This window comes from Panicum hallii, chromosome 2 (genome assembly GCF_002211085.1).
Source record: "Panicum hallii strain FIL2 chromosome 2, PHallii_v3.1, whole genome shotgun sequence".
In the NCBI taxonomy this organism is placed as follows: domain Eukaryota; kingdom Viridiplantae; phylum Streptophyta; class Magnoliopsida; order Poales; family Poaceae; genus Panicum; species Panicum hallii.
Genome location: NC_038043.1, coordinates 55330483 through 55346900, shown reverse-complemented (window position 1 = coordinate 55346900; position 16418 = coordinate 55330483). Strand labels below are relative to the sequence as shown.

The 16418-nt window shown below is 47.9% G+C and overlaps 3 protein-coding genes across 3 annotated transcripts; 1 reads left to right on the top strand and 2 right to left on the bottom strand.

Moving 5' to 3' along the window:
- Positions 1-1564: 1564 nt before the first annotated feature.
- Positions 1565-3077, bottom strand: LOC112881889 (peroxidase 2-like). The gene is made up of 2 exons (XM_025946798.1): positions 2696-3077; positions 1565-2579 (listed from the first exon to the last, which is right to left on the bottom strand). The coding sequence occupies exons 1-2, from the start codon at positions 3011-3013 to the stop codon at positions 1818-1820; spliced, it is 1080 nt and encodes a 359-aa protein (XP_025802583.1). The 5' UTR covers positions 3014-3077; the 3' UTR covers positions 1565-1817.
- Positions 3078-4867: 1790 nt separating this feature from the next.
- LOC112879305 (peroxidase 2-like) lies at positions 4868-6358 on the bottom strand. The gene is made up of 2 exons (XM_025943528.1): positions 5963-6358; positions 4868-5852 (listed from the first exon to the last, which is right to left on the bottom strand). The coding sequence occupies exons 1-2, from the start codon at positions 6281-6283 to the stop codon at positions 5091-5093; spliced, it is 1083 nt and encodes a 360-aa protein (XP_025799313.1). The 5' UTR covers positions 6284-6358; the 3' UTR covers positions 4868-5090.
- A 6985-nt stretch (positions 6359-13343) lies between these two features.
- On the top strand, positions 13344-15273 carry LOC112879304 (peroxidase 2-like). Its single transcript, XM_025943527.1, has 2 exons — positions 13344-14187; positions 14323-15273. The coding sequence occupies exons 1-2, from the start codon at positions 13357-13359 to the stop codon at positions 15067-15069; spliced, it is 1578 nt and encodes a 525-aa protein (XP_025799312.1). The 5' UTR covers positions 13344-13356; the 3' UTR covers positions 15070-15273.
- Positions 15274-16418: the final 1145 nt, after the last annotated feature.

The following is a 16418-nucleotide window of genomic DNA, read 5'->3' as shown; positions in this document are numbered from 1 at the left end:
ACGTGAACCCACCTAGATCCCAGGTGGATACTTAATAAATAGAGAAATTCTAGAAATTCTCATAAAAATCATAAATATCTAGCCATTAATTCAACAACTCTAATAGATGGGTATGTCTAGGAGCACTCTAGCTCCACAAAAATAGCTCCACTCCACCAACTCTAGATTTTTTCAGCTCCACTTCACGAATCAGTATGTTGTGTAACCAGTGGCAGTGGTGGGTAATTTTATCTCAACTCCATGAGGATGTCTATAACTAGTATTTTTGAGCACCTCTTGGGGAGCTCCATGAAAAATATGGTGTTGGCCCATAACTCCAGGTTTTCTGTGGAGTTTCTGAATCTGGAGTTCCTGGAGCCAGATATGTTTGGCATGGAGTTCGTGGAGCGGAGCGAGGAAAGTTCGAGTGGAGCTCTACCAAACACGCCCATAATAGTCATTGGATCTATTATTTTTCCTAATAAATTATCCACCTCTGCAATTATGAAAATAGACTAGAGTAACTCCTAAACATGTATCCAAATTACCCACGTCTACCATTAAAAAAAATCTAAAGTAACCTCCTAATCTTTGTGTAAATTACCCACATATGCCATTATAAAAAAAATAATGCAAATAATCCCCTAAATTTGCATATAAATTATCCAATTATGTCATTATTAAAACTTAAAGTAACCAAATCTAAATCTAAATTATATAATTATAATAGAATATTAAAGTGCACCAATATAAAATTCTAAATTACTATTCTATCATTATTAATATATTATTTATATTATTATTTATATAAAAATACTACCCACAATATGTGTCACCGTATATTTATGTATGATAGAAGAGATAAGAATACCAATTCACAAATAATTGGTTCAATTTAATATATATCAAACACACACTAGGATGCGATGTAAAATGAAATCTATTGCAATTGGATAATAATGGTTCAGGCTGATCGCAAGGAGTTCGCCGTAGTTCGTGTCAAAAACTAGATAATGATAAATATATATTTTAGAGTATGTGTTAGAATATTTAATATATGAAAGAGTGTGTGAAATAGATAATTATAATTATTAGCTTTAAGCCTTATTTTTACATTAATTATAATTAGCTTGTGCGAGAGCACGAGTTGATAGGCTAGTTGTAGGCTAATGAGTGCATGGGATGTTATGGGCCTATTTAGCATAACTCCAGCATTTTATAATTCTTAAAGCTAGGTACATGTAGAGCTCCAGAATTTTGTGGAATTGGAGATGTGGCAACACATGCGAAATATTGGTTTCCACTTTAGGCGAAAAGGTAGATACATAGATCATTTTAGTTTAGCCTACAAACTTCAGTTCTAGCATGAATTCTATTGGGAGTCTGATGCCACGCCAAAACGAGGCCTACACTACATACTGCTGCCATATTTGGGCAGCACATGAATTTTAGTGAGGATTGGAGTACCTTGCAATTCACTAGCTCTCAGCATGTATCTTACGACAACTGATGATAACTAGTGTGCAGGTCTTGGAAATTCCACCCATACATCAAAATTTACAATCTCAAAAGGGAAACATTCAGGTTATTCAGCCAAAAAAACCAAAGGAGCTTTATTGCATCATCTGATCTCTAATCCAGTACTACATCTCGCAATTGCAATTGAAAAAGAGAAACCATTCTGAATTCCTGATGATCATCGGAATGCAGTAAAAGAATAAAAAACGTGCGTCTGAAGAAACAAATGTACTGTAAATAAAGATGCTAGCTGCAACATGAGCGGTCAATTATTAACTGCAAGTGGTAACAAATGTACGTTGTCTCGTCGTAGCTAGTAGCTAGTTGACGACACGGCAGTTCTTCCTGATCTCGCCATTGGCGAAGTTCTTGATCTCGATGAGCGACATCTTCACCATGGCTCTGGCGAACTTCCTTTCCCACCTCCCGCGGATGACCGCGTTCTCTTGCACCTTACTCGCCGTCTGCGTCGACGTCAGCAGGGCCGCGTCGGAGTTGAAGAGCACCTTGCGCCTCAGCACGTTCTTGTAGTACTGGTTGTCCAGCCTGTTGGCGGTGACGATGTCCTGCACCACCGTGGGGTCGTTGGTGAAGTTGGGATTGGACGGGCATTGCCCCCTGAGGACGGTGGCGAGGCCCGGGTCCATGTCGGAGGGCGGCGTGGAGATGCGGTCGGAGAAGGAGGAGCAGTGGGAGCGGCCGATGCTGTGGGAGCCGGAGAGCACGACGAGGTCGTCGACGTCGAGGCCCTTGACCCTGAAGTTCTCGACGAGCTCGGAGAGGTTGAAGGAGGGCGGGGGCAGGAAGGCGAGCGTCTCGTTCTCGAAGGAGACGCGGCCGTCGAAGCGCCCCGCGGGGAGCCTGTAGCTGACCCTGTAGCCGCTGAGGAAGAAGGCGGCGTCGCGGGCGGCGAACTGGACGACGTCGGCGCAGGAGACGACGCCGGGGCAGAACTTCTCAAGCAACGCCTTGGCCGTGTCGATGACCTCGAAGCCCCGCAGGCTGGGGAAGTTGGGCGGGCCGAGCTTCTCCGGGCGCGGGTTCGCCGGCGTCGCGTCGAGCAGCACGGACCCGTCACAGCCCTGCAGCAACAAGCCAACAACACGTACGCACGCATGCCACGATGTCAGCTAGGAAAACGCCCATCCATGCAACAATGCTTCGGAACAAACAGAAGAAGAGTCGTTAGAGGACGTGCCTGGACGAAGCAGTCGTGGAAGGCCATGCGGATGAGGCCGGCGCCGATGCCGGGGTTCTTCCGGATCGCCTTGGCGACGACCTCCCTGACGAAGTACTCCGCCGGGGGGCACGAGCGCCTGTAGAAGCCGAACCTGAGCCCTGGACCAGGGGGCGGAGGGGTTTGGGTCGGTGGCACTGGAGTTGATGTGGGTGCGCCCTCCGGCGTCATGACTGGAGCTGCAGCTGTATACTCGACATAGCCAGAGCCTGCTTGAGCCGTCGCGGGGCCCAGCAGCGCAGCCAAGATCAGGACGCCGACACCGAGCCTGCTCGCCATCTTCTGCTAGATAGAATCGTACCCTAGCTAGACCTCGTGCTCCGACAGGCTATACTGCTGCTGCTGCTGCGAGTTGGAGTGACACTCGTCTGTACGGCTACTTATACACACCAAAGTCTTCGGGCATGCAGAGGGTGGATGATGAGTGCCGGAACTGCATGTTCTCAACAGCTAATTCGTCCCGGGATGCACGCGCTGGGAACATGCTGGTGACACAGCTCGGCATTTTCTTAAAAACCCAAACACAACTCAGCATCTGACGACGATGATCGTCGATCGCTCTGACTTCCAGGGCTACCAAGTACCAAACCAAGCAGGCGCCATGTGGAGTAGTGGGCATCTCTCGATCACTACACGATGGATAAGCTTTATTTTCTGTCAGAGTGTTTAATCTACTTCCATGACAGGGGGCTCGCGGCGCCGCGCACATTCCGAACAATAATTCCCATGTAACTTATGCTCAGTTCTTGCCGAGAGTCAAATGGTTCTTGTGTCTTTCATGCGAGTCAAATGCTTTCAGCTGTTAGCTACATGCTCGCACCGACGACAATAAGGTTGGGTCGTTAGCCAGTAGGTCGATTGGAGCTAACAAAAGTTTGTGATTAGCTAAGGTTGTCATCACAATGCTCTGCACAAACACACATCTAGATCGAGCCACATACCGTCCTTTCACCAACGAGCATCTACATACTCGCACAAATGTTTCAAGGTTACAGTGGATCTATCAGAATATTGTGTATTTGCAACTGTAATCGGATAGTATAGAAAGTCAACACCAATGATCAGTAGAATTTACGGCTACACGAAGCCTTGAAGATATATAGTTCTAGACCTAGTAGAAAAAAGCATGGCACAAAGAAGTCGATAGGGATTTGGTTTTATGATGAACAACGAGTAGTGTTTTTTTTCCTTTGCAAAACGTACCCAAATTCTTGGTAGTTTCAGAAATTAATAAGATACGATCATTGTATTATGAGCTCTGTTTTAAGAAAATTCATGGATTAAATGTTAGGTCCATAGGTAGGCATATATATCAAACTGAAATAAGATCAAAGATTGATACAATAATGGTTTATCATAAATAATTGCCAGAAAGGCCTTCTTGGTTAAATGCCCGTAGCTTGAAATTTTTTTATTTTGTCAGGAGGACATGGGGAGAGTATTAGCAAGCCTCTGTCGCAAATTTTCTCCCTGCCTATAAAAATGGGCTCCTGATAACTGTCAAAACAACGTCAGGAAAGTATTTCCTGTCACTCTAAACTCGCTAGTAGAGATTAGCTAGTCATCTTTCCTATTAGTTAGCCGGCCGTCAGGAGTTAACAATTTTTTCTTGATATTTCAGATGCTCGTCATAATTATACCTTCATTCCGGTCTGGCCAGAGGCGGCCATCACTCCAAGAATTTCCACCTTTCCCAACATTTTATTTTACTGGTGGCTAACTGTATTTCTGTAGCTAGTTAACGAAATGTACTAGAAACTGCTGGTCACGTTAAAAAACTATTGGAAAAAGTAAAGAATCTAGTAGTGTGTCAGGAATACCATGAACCATCAGGATCGGAATTGATTTTGTATTGAAGTTAACTGAATCCATCTCATTTGGCTGAAATTGATGGCTAATGTTATAGCTTACTTGGCAGTAGGCTGGGCATATATATGGATTCTATAGTGCTACTACCATATCTACTGCCAGGCACACAAACTTTGCCGAGTCAGGATCATATTGGCAAGCAATTGGCTTTTTCTCTCAGCATATGTGTCAAGTGTTATCAGGCGATTAGATCGGTTCAGTACTGTGCATTACATGGAGAATCAAACTCATCACAATTCACAGTCTCAAAAGGGAAGATCCAGATTCAGCCAAAAAAGACAAGTAGCTTTATTGAATCATCTGATCTCTAGTCGAGTACATTATCTTCTGGCGAGTTCAATTAAAAAAAACAACCTGATCGATCATCTGGATGCAACGAAAGAATCGAACAACGTACGTGCCTCTGAAGAAACGGGTGCAGCATACCAATAAGATGCTGCTATAGCTGCAGGAGGATTAGAGGAATGGTCAATTTTTTAAGAGACATCTAGTTGACGACGTGGCAGTTCTTCCTGATCTCGCCGTTGGCGGCGGTCTTGATCTCGATGAGCGACATCTTCACCATGGCCCTGGCGAACTTCCTCTCCCAACTCCCGCGGATGAGCGCGTTCTCTTGCACCTTCCTCGTCGTCACCCTCGACGTCAGCAGCGCCGCGTCGGAGTTGAAGAGCACCTTGTGGTTGAGAACGTTCTTGTAGTACTGGTTGTCGAGCATGTCGGGGGTGACGATGTCCTGCACCACCGTGGGGTCGTTCGTGAAGTTGGGGTTGGCGGGGCACTGTCCCTTGAGGATGGTGGCGAGGCCCGGTTCCATGTCGGACGGCGGCGTGGAGATGCGGTCGGAGAAGGAGGAGCAGTGGGAGCGGCCGATGGTGTGGGACCCGGAGAGCACGACGAGGTCGTCGACGTTCATGCCCTTGACCTTGAAGCTGTCGACGAGCTGCGTGAGGTTGAAGGAGGGCGGGGGCAGGAAGGCGAGCGTCTCGTTCTCGAAGGAGATGCGGCCGTCGAAGCGGCCGGCGGGGAGCTGGTAGTAGACCCTGTAGCCGCTGAGGAAGAAGGCGGCGTCGCGGGCGGCGAACTGGACGACGTCGGCGCAGGAGACGACGCCGGGGCAGGCCTTCTCCAGCGCGTCCTTGGCGGCGTCGACCACATCGAAGCCGCGCAGGCTGGGGAAGTTGGGCGGGCCGAGCTTCTCCGGGCGCGGGTTCGCCGCCGTCGGGTCGAGCAGCACGGAGGCATCGCAGCCCTGCAACAACAAAAACGTGTGAACGGACGTGCCAGTGTTAGTTAGCTCCTCCCATGCATGGATGGATGCACGCACGGCGAAGTATAGGTAGCAGTAGCATCGGCACGTGCCTGGACGAAGCAGTCGTGGAAGGCCATGCGGATGAGGCCGGCGCCGAGCCCGGGGTTGACGCTGGTGCCGTTCCTGACGGCCTCCCTGACGATGTCCTCCGCGCGGGGGCACGAGCGCCTGTAGAAGTCGAACCTTAGCCGCGACGAAGCAGGGGGCGGGGGAGTCTGGGCCGGTAGGATTGCAGTCGGAGCGGGTGGGCTTGGGCTCGGCGGGGTCGGGCTCGGAGGATAGCCGTAGCTGGAGCTGGACCCTGGAGCTTGAGCAGCCACGGCGGCGGCGCCGAGCAGCGCGACCAGGATGAGAACGCCAAGCCTGGCCATCTTCTCTGGTAGCTGTTGCTCGATCACTTGCTCGGCACACTGTGCTAGAAGTCCAGAACAAGCTGCCGCCGCTGCTGCTGCAGTGAGTTGGAACACTGCACGGGTAGCTTAGCTATTTATACACGGGAAAGTCAGAGGGCAGAGTGCTGTTGGCGAGTTTCTTAATCTGGAAATTAAAAAGTTTAGTGCATGTTCTTTCTCATCTAGGTCATCCCGGGATGCACGCGCCGGGAACATGCCTCGGCGTTTCCTGAAACCAAAACACAGCTCTGACTTTGGGGGGCTGCCAAACCATGCACAGCAGGAACCATCCATGTGGGGGTAGTGGCAGGTTCAGTAGTGACCAGCCTTCTCCCTCACTGGATAAGCCATGCATTTTGCTCACTATCTCTGCCGCGCGGGGCGCTTAAACTAATTAAATCTCCTGCTGACAGGTCGTTGCGCACTGCACATATCCTTCCAACAATAATTCTTGGCCTCCTTCCCTAGCTTCCTGCCGAGAGTCTGCTGACAACTTGGCATGTGTGTCAAGGAACGGAGTGGCAGGCAGACTGGCAGAGACGACGCTAGCTTCCTTCGTGCGAACCTGCTGATGCGAGGTGTTTCAGGCTTCAGGCTTTCAGTTTCAGCTAGCTAGCCCCGAAAGATTGGAAGGTGCTCATAATGCAAGGACGACGCACTGCTGAGAAATGCCAGTCGAGCGTTATGCTGTTAAGTTGTTGTCAGACATAAAAAAAAATAAGTTCAGAGAAAATTTGCACGAATTTGTAAGAGAACAGATAAATCTTTTACACTGGAATCTGCCCTGACGGAAGGCCTTCTTCTACCTTGAAACACGGAAGAAGAAATTAACAACAGTTTCGCCAAAAAAAATAATAACAACTGAAACGAGCAGTACTAGTGGTGCACCGACAAGCGTTTAACAATGTGCAGCTAGCTAGGATCGTTTCAGAAAGAAAACAACCTAGTAGTGCAGCTCGGATCCTTAACCTGTTAACCATTACTGGATTACTGGACCGATTGGATCTAAGATGGCAGAGATGTCCCAGAAGTGGTATTAATCATATCGATCATCTGGCTGCAAATTGCATGCATCCGTTGCTTACCGACCGGTAGTTAGCTAGACTCGATCGATGCATATGCATATGCACGCGCAGTGTCCCTTCTTCTGTAGATCGAGTTCCTTTCTTTCCGGTATAGCATACTATGCGCAGAATGCAGCTGGGAAACTGTGGAAGCTAAGCTTCCCCCCCTTTTTTTTTTTGAGCAAAGCGGACGCTTCTATTTTGTACGCAAACAAAGTCATCTCGTGCTAATGTGCTGCTACTAGCTAGTACATGAATGTCGTCTCATCTGGAGCTTATAAGCTGTCGGTGTAGTGACTGTCGGCTAGGGTTGTGAACTAGAAATAGCACTGCAAGTATACAATGCAGCCTCGATCGTCGGTGGTGGTGGTTTTTATTAGTTTGCTACTACATTACTAGGCTGCAGAATCTCAGCTCGTCTTGTATATTGGTTGCCTAAGTGTAGGAGGCGGCTCGCACAAAGACTCCTAAATCCATCCCGAGTTTTTATTCCACCTCTCTCCTCTCCGATCCTCTATCAAACGTGGGCTGAAAAAAGGCACAAAGGCGGGAGGAAGCAGGAGTTTTTTTAAAAAAAAAAGGATAAAAAAATAAAATTCGGAAAAGGGGGCCGGTTGGGAAAAATTCGAAAAATAGGTACCTCCCGCCCGTTGATCAGGCGGGAGACGTGGGGCCGGGGACCTCCCGCCCATCCAGCGGGCGGGAGGTTCCCCGAGGGCCTCTTCACAAATAAGAAAGTTATCTTATTCGCGAAGACGTCCTTGCGGGGGAATTCCACCCATCCAATGGGCGGGAGGTGGTGCCGAGGGGCATCCCGCCCGTTGGTCGGGCGCGAGGTCCCCCCGGCTATATAAGGCCCCACCTGCCCCAAAATTTCTATTTTATTCAGCAAAAATCAGAAAAAAAAGAAAGGGAGGAGAGGAAGAGAGAAGAAGAAGCCGCGAAGCCCTCTTCACACGTCGATTTGGAGGTATATTCTCATTCTAGCCGTATAATTACTTGAAAATAACTATAATCTAGGAAATATTTCTTAGAATAGTTATGTTTTGAATAGTTTTTAGTATTTTCAATTGTTTTTAGTATAATTTATATTACGAATAGTTTAGAATCTGGAAAATATAATCTGGTAATCGCTGAAATTTAGGGTCGTTGTGTATTAATATATAGTATAACTAGTTTATTAATGATTGATAGATATGTCTTCCAAGAAGGGTATTTTCAGTATATATTACGGAGAAGCAAATGTGATTTATGGGCCGAATGGGGTAGATTTAAGTGAATCCAACTGTGCGGTCAGAGGAATTACCAGACCGCACGAGAGGATATTTGAATCCCTATGCAACTGGTTAATAAGGGGATTAAGGATTAATCAGAAGACACACACTGTGAGTGTTCAGCGCGTCATAAATCGTACCACTCACGCTTTGATCTAGGAGCTGATGCCACTTGCAAGTAACGATGACTGGTTAACTTATCTGCAAAATGCAAGTCATTGGCAATGGCCACTGGTACTTCTTATCAGTGTGCATCAGAATCCTTTGATAAACATTGAAGCTGCTCCGGGGGATGAAAATATTGATGAAGAATTTAAGGAGGCAAACATTGAGGCAGGTGGCACCGCAGCACCTCAATGCATGGCTGATGAGGGCGAGAACATACCCTTTATTGTTGAACAGCTGCAAGACGAAGAACGTGAATTGGATGAAGCAATGAATGCCGATTCGTCGGATGATGACGATGATGTGCCTGAAGAATGGGTAGGCAGCGACTTCAGTCATCTTGTCGTAGATGACGGATCTAGTGTGTCTTTGGATTGCAGAGAGAATGAAATTGTCCAGGGTGTGAGGTACCACTCAATTGAAGAGGTGAAGGAAGCTATTAAGTGTCGGTCTCTCTCTTATACGAGAGTTTAAAACAGTCGAGTGCAAATCTCGTAAGTACGATGTGGTATGTGTGAAGGAGGGCTGTCCGTGGCGGGTGCATGCCTATAAGGGTAAATGGAAAGATTATTGGTAATGCTCAATTGTCACTCAGCATACTTGTCATTTGCCGGGGGTGCAGAAGACCCATCGCAACCTTACTACGCAATACATCGCAAATGATATGTATGGGATGACAGTAGAGAACATGTCATTTGAACCAAAGTCTATTATCAGGCATATTCAGGAAAAGTACAAGTATACCATCTCGTACAGCAAGGCGTGGAGTGCAAAACAGAAGGTGTTGGAGATGAGATTCGGTACGTTCGAGCCTGCATATGATAATATTTCTCGATTGCTGGCCGTCCTATGTCAGAGAAATCCTGAAAGCTATTACGACCTGAAAAGTCTAGACAGAGGAGAAGGTCCGCCCTACATATTGCAGCGGATCTTTTTCAGCTTGGGTCCATGCATTAACGCATTCCAGCACTACCGGCCTCTCCTATGCATCGATGGAACCTTTCTCACAGGAAAGTATAGATTGCAAATGCTGACAGATATTGGAGTGGATGGAAATAATCAATTGCTTCCTATTGCTTTTGCTTTTGTTGAGAGTGAGAACAAAGACAGTTGGTACTAGTTCCTGGAATGGGTTAAGCTTGCAGTCGTTCGGGATAGGGAAGATGTCTGGCTGATTCATGATCGTCACGCCGGCAATACTGAGGGCAATACTAGATTTGCAGGAGGAGGAGGGGTGTGTGGAGACCGGAGAGCCGCCCAAGTGGCGTGATGTTCGCAGTAGGTGGTGCATGAGACACATTGGTGCAAACTTTTTCAGACAATTCAACAACAAGCACCTTATGGATATGTTCAAGAGGCTATGCAAAGAAATAAATCAGCAAAAATTTAATAACCAGTGGTAGAAACTTGATGAACTGATCGGGAAGAAAAGAAGCGATGACGCAGCAAAAACTAGAACTGCACAGAATGAAGCAGAGGCTTTATATCTTTTACCAACGGATACTACACGTACTCGCAGAAGGTCTGGGTCAGCGGTGAAAATCTTTTCTGAATGGATTGAGAATGAACCGAAGGAGAAGTGGGCGTTACTTTATGATACCGATGGTGCAAGGTACGGCATAATGACCACCAACTTCACCGAGGTTTACAATTGGGTGTTGCGAGGTGTTCGTGGGCTTCCACTGGTTGCAATTGTGGAATTCATCGTCCGCGGGTGTACCGATTACTTTAGGGATCGGTTCACTAAAAATCAGGCATTCATGCAAGATCCTGACAGATATTTAAGAAAAATGATGACAGAATATATGACTAAGAAGGCAGTTAGCGCCCAGCTACACCACGTACGGCAATGTGGTACACAGGAGCTCAAGTTTGAAGTAGCTCCCAAAGACAGAGCACGACGTGGCATGAGACGTCAAACTCCTCTAAAGGAGTGCATTCTCAAATTTGATAGAACTTGTTGTTGCTCGTGCATGAGGCCAAAGTTGCAGCACATATCTTATTTTTATGTAATGGCTGTTTGTGCGGATATTCGACATCCTGTCGATATATATGTTTCCCATTACTTCAGAAAGGAGACAATTGCCAGCACCTGGCAGCATGAGATCTACGGGTTCCGTATGGTTGGATCGTTCACTGAGACAACGAATCATGTGATATATATTCCAGATACAGGATCAGCTCGCGTTAATAGAGGGCGCTGTGAGACACGGCGTATTCATAATGATATGGATGAGTCAGAGCTCCGTCCGAGGATACAGCGCTGCAGTGCATGTAATCAGAGTGGACACATGTATAAACATTGTCCAAACAATGATGCTGGCTCCAGTTCTGCCGAAGCTGGCCCTACAGGTGATGCTACAGATGGAAGACCTCCGGTTGCATCAAGAAGTGGGAGACGTCGACGATCGAGTGCTACTACGTCATTAGGCATCGTTGAGTTGTAATTTTATTTGAACGTTGTTTGCTCATGTGTAATATTTGCCGCGTTGAGTTTGTATCAGACTTGGATGTGTATTTGTAATTTTAGTAGACCATTTGTAATATTTGCCGCATTGACTTTTAACATATCATTATGTGTGTTTGTAATTATAACCGTGACTTGACATTTGTATATTTAAACTTGTTTATTATCATACTATTTTATTTTTAGTGGTTTCATGTACCGTACTATCGTAATATTTGAATTCTACGTTGCAAAACGTTATCGCTTAATGATCTTCATACGAGCTTTAGATACCGTAATCTTCTTCGTAAAATTGAACTAAATTTTTTAATGTATACAAAAGAGTATGGCAAATAAATCTTGTATTTGAAAAAAGTTTGAATTTTAAATAGTTTGTAAAATATAAATTCCAACAAAAAATAATAATAAAATAAGTAGGGGAACCTCCCGCCCACTGGCCGGGCGGGATGCCTGCCTCAGGGGCCTCTTCCACCCGCTGGATGGGCGGGAGGTTCCCGGCCCCACAACTCCCGCCCGATCAGCGTGCGGGAGGTACCCATTTTTCAAAATGTTCCCAACCGGCACCCCTTTTTCGAATTTTATTTTTTTAAAACTCTTTTTTTTAAAAAAAGTCGAGGAAGCAGCCCGCCATAAAAAAGGACAAGGCAGACCGGGCCTTTTTCTTTTGTGATCACGCGGTGGAGTTTTGGGCCGGTTTTGTATGTTATGGTTCGCGGCCTCCGAATTCGAGCTTTTCTTTGGGCCGCTTCACTTCGTCGGCCTCCTTTTTTAGCATTTTGGGCCTCTTCCTTTACCTTCTTTTTTCTTTTGTTGCTTCGTGCGGTCATACCAGAATTATGAATATTCAGTGGAGTATTTCATACACTGACTGGACTGGATACCGCCAGGTTGCTGCGTGTGTACGTATGGAAATCTACGTGCACCAACCGGGTCGGTGGTTCGATCAGGCCGCCACTGTTCGGATCGCTCTCTAAAACAATTTTTGTACTGCGCACAAGTCAGATACGGTGGGGCGGCGGCATATTTAAAGCTTGGCGCTACTCGCTGTTTTGTGCAAGCAAGCATCCGGTGTATCTATCTGCTCAGGAGTGAATCCGTGTATGCGCTGGGCGTACAGAGTCCGATCGATCCAAGTTGCGTTGTAGCTGAAGCCAGCCAGAGAGTACAGTGACGGGTGCATTCCGGTGCTATTACCTTTATATTATTTTTTCATTACACAGTACAACTCAGACACTTCCGATATACACACTCACCCTCATAAATGTACGTACGCAAACCATACTCCAATAAGCATCTTTAAAGACTGAGCTGGCAAATTCTCAAGATTGACGAAGTAAAAAAAACACCTCGCTGTCAATAGGAACGCCGCCTACCACTGAAAATTCTAGAATATTTGCTTCCATGAGAAGTCGAACCTAGAACTTAATATGCTACCGAGTAACCACTGGGCTGTACAGGCTTTTTTCCACGGTGTGTCCAACGAAAACGAGCTATACTGCATATCATCATGCATCACTTCGCGTTTAGTACTTGGCTAATTGCACCGACATCTATCACATGGTCCTTGCGCATAAAACTATGCGCCGACACGGCGCGCGGCTAGCATAACCACCAGCCCCCACTTTCGATCAATTACATACATACGCATACGAGAAGAGAGATGTCGAGGTAGGTGTCAAACGGGAATAATGGCCATCAATCGGCTGCTGTGGTCGCCCACATCATCAGTACCTGCATTGTTTAAGCCAGGCAGAAGGACTAATCCCTGCCGCGATTTCAGAACCAATCATGCATGCATGGTCGTCGTACGCGCAATTCGATCTACCGGTCGTCATATCTCAGTGCGTGCCGTGGCAGTTGGTTGAACGCGCCGAGGGTCAACGGCCTGAGCTGTGTGCCTTGTGTCCTGTCCTCCATGTTACCCTTCATGCACCCCGTCCCAACTTCTTGCGGAGCCCACCGCGACGCGCGGGAACATTCCCTAGCCTTCGCGCTCTCTCCGCCTCCTCGCTCGCCTCAGGGCTATAAATCCAAGGGCGCGCGTGATCTCGAGCCAAAGCACACGAAGATCATCAGCCAACCATGGCGACAAGCTTTGCCATCCCAATAGCTCTGCTTGCGCTCCTGGGCTCCGCGGCGTGCCAAAACGTCGTCTACGCTCCGAGCACAAGCCCACCCGCCAGCCTGAGCCCGCCGAGCCCAAACTCAATCTCCAGTCCTCCAAGCCAAAATCCACCGGGCTCAAATCCACCAGCATATCCTCCGAGCCCAAGCCAGCCCGCTAATCCTCAGCCTAGCCCCAGCCCGGTGGCTTATCCACCAATCCAAAGTCCATCAAGTTCGACTCCACCACCAGCTTATCCTCCCACCCCAAGCCCATTGGTATCGACTCCACCTACATATCCTCCTCGCCCAAGCCCTTTGAGCCCATCGGTCCCACCTACTTATGCTTCCAATGTGAGTCCAAGCCCAACCGCATACCCTCCAGGCGCTAGCCCAAGTCCAACAAGCGCAAACCCACCAACGATGTATCCTTCACCAGGTCCAAGCCCAACCAGCTATGGCCCGAGCATGAACCCCAGCCCGATTCCACCATCTCACTCTCCGAGTGCAAGCTCGCCAGCGTACACTTCCCCAAGCCCAAGCCCATCAATCCCGATTCCATCCACCTTTCCAGCTCCAAGCCCAGGCCCGATCCCATCTAGCTCAATCTCAAGTCCACCCAATTACCCTCCTGCTAGTCTAAGCCCTGGCCCAAGCACCGCTCCATCAGGGCTTAGTGTCGGCTACTACAAGTACTCGTGCCCCGATGCGGAAAGCATCGTCAGGGAGGCCGTGAAGAGCGCCACGGACAGTAACCGTGGCACGGGCGCCGGCCTCATCCGTTTGTTCTTCCACGACTGCTTCGTTCAGGTAGTATTCCCCATCTCCCTCATTCAGCCAACGACGGCCTAGCCATTGATGGCTACCAATAGTTGATTAGATGTACTTATGTAGCATGTTCTGAATCTCTCTGTTCTGATTACGTCCTGCGTTGATGTGATTCAGGGGTGCGATGCTTCTGTTCTCCTGAACACGACTGGCTCTACCCAACCCACGGAGAGGGCCAGCGCGCCCAACCTGAGCCTGCGCGGCTTCGAGGTGATCGACTCGGCCAAGGCGGCACTCGAGGATGCCTGCCCCGGCGTCGTCTCGTGCGCTGACATCGTCGCCTTCGCCGGCCGCGACGCCACCTACTTCCTCAGCGGCAATGCGGTCGACTTCGACATGCCGGGCGGCCGCTACGACGGGCGCGTGTCGCTCGACAGCGAGGCCCTCGCCAACCTGCCGCCGCCGTTCGCCAGCCTGCAGGAGCTCAAGGACATGTTCGCCGCCAAGGGGCTCGACACCGAGGACATGGTCACGCTCTCCGGCGCGCACACCGTCGGCCGCTCCCACTGCTCGTCCTTCTCCGACCGCCTCTCGCCCAACGCCTCGGACATGAACGCCACGCTCGCCGCCTCGCTGACCGATCAGTGCGGCGGCGGCGGCGACCCGACGGTGCCGCAGGACTTCGTGACACCCGACGGCCTGGACAGCCAGTACTACAGGAACGTGCTCAACCACGAGGTGCTGTTCGGGTCGGACGCCGCGCTGCTGGCGTCGAACCAGACGGCGGACATGGTGAGCGACAACGCGTTCACGCCGGGGCTGTGGGAGGCCAAGTTCAAGGCGGCGATGGTGAAGATGGGCCGCGCCGGAACCAAGACCAGCACCAACGGCGAGATCAGAAAGAAGTGCTGGATGGTCAACTAAGTAACCACTACTAATCGGATGGTTTGCTGTGATCACGTACTACTACTTCATCATGCATGCCACATTAAATTATGGTGCCTGCATGTGATTGAGGATTATATAACACCGTGTATACAATTATATTTTTCAGCCACCACTGTACATGTTCATGTCATAGAACACACATATACAAATTATAATGAAATTTATTTATTTTTTATTGAATGCTTGGAATTTTGGTTTATTTGGTTTGGTGTCATGGAAATCTTTCCCGGTGGTCTCCAAGCAGAACAAAAGCAAATATAAACTCTTAATAAGTTGAACTTTCACCATTGGGCGAATTGAAACCTGATATCTCTCTTTTCACAGACCTTAGACTTTAACTTTCGTCCAAAAGAGATATTTTATTGGGTGATGATGGGAAGTGACAGGCGTTCTCAGCATACCTCACTCCAAAAAATGCATCTCTATCACTAGCTCTATGCAAGATACGTTGGAGGTCTGTGAGGTCAACTAAAAAGTTTTTTTTATCTCTCTCCTTTCAAAATTATGACACCTAAGGTAGATCGGTAGATTATTAAAACCATCAAAAGCTTTTCGCTGCTCTTGGTAATCTTTGTTCTGCATTTTCTCCGCCAAGCATAAACCGAGCCTGAAGGGAAGGGCTTATTACAGGAAATTGAGGACACACTTGCAAAAAGAAAAAAAACAGAACACACGTCGTGGATCCAATACGGAAATTGAGGACAGCGATACTTGCAACCCGTTTTCTTTGAAGTTTTAGGGCCACGCCTCAGCTTTTCATTCAAAGCCGCAGCATAATGGTTAACAGTGTTTACACCATCTGGATGGCCCTGCCATCAACACCCAGCATGAAATAGCAACCGCACGCCAAAGAACAAAGCTGGACAGAGAAAAACTAGCAGAAACCACTATCCACGAGCATACTTTGACAGAAACTTCTTCCGATGATAGCTCCAGATCCTGGTTGTGCGTTTCCTCTAGCGTATTTATCAGCATCCTCCACTTTTTCATGAACAGAGATGCCAGTTTAGGAGTTTCTTCCATCCATTTCCCTAGGCTCCTCCGGTTCATGCTCATGCTCAGCTTCTTGAAGTTGTTAGACCCCAGGATCTTCACAAAGTCTTCATCAGCTTGTAATTTCTTCAGGTAATTCTAGGCAGTTCTCCCAGGATTGAGAGCTATGCGCTTTAAAGCTGAGGTAGCAATCACGAGATTTTTTTTTCCTTCTCCGAGCATAAAATTTGCTAATTCTGCACCATCCTTACTATTCTTATGAGTAAGACCTTCGTACTCTGCCAATCAGCATTACGAAAATAGAGGATATTTCTTAATTTCCATAAACTTTA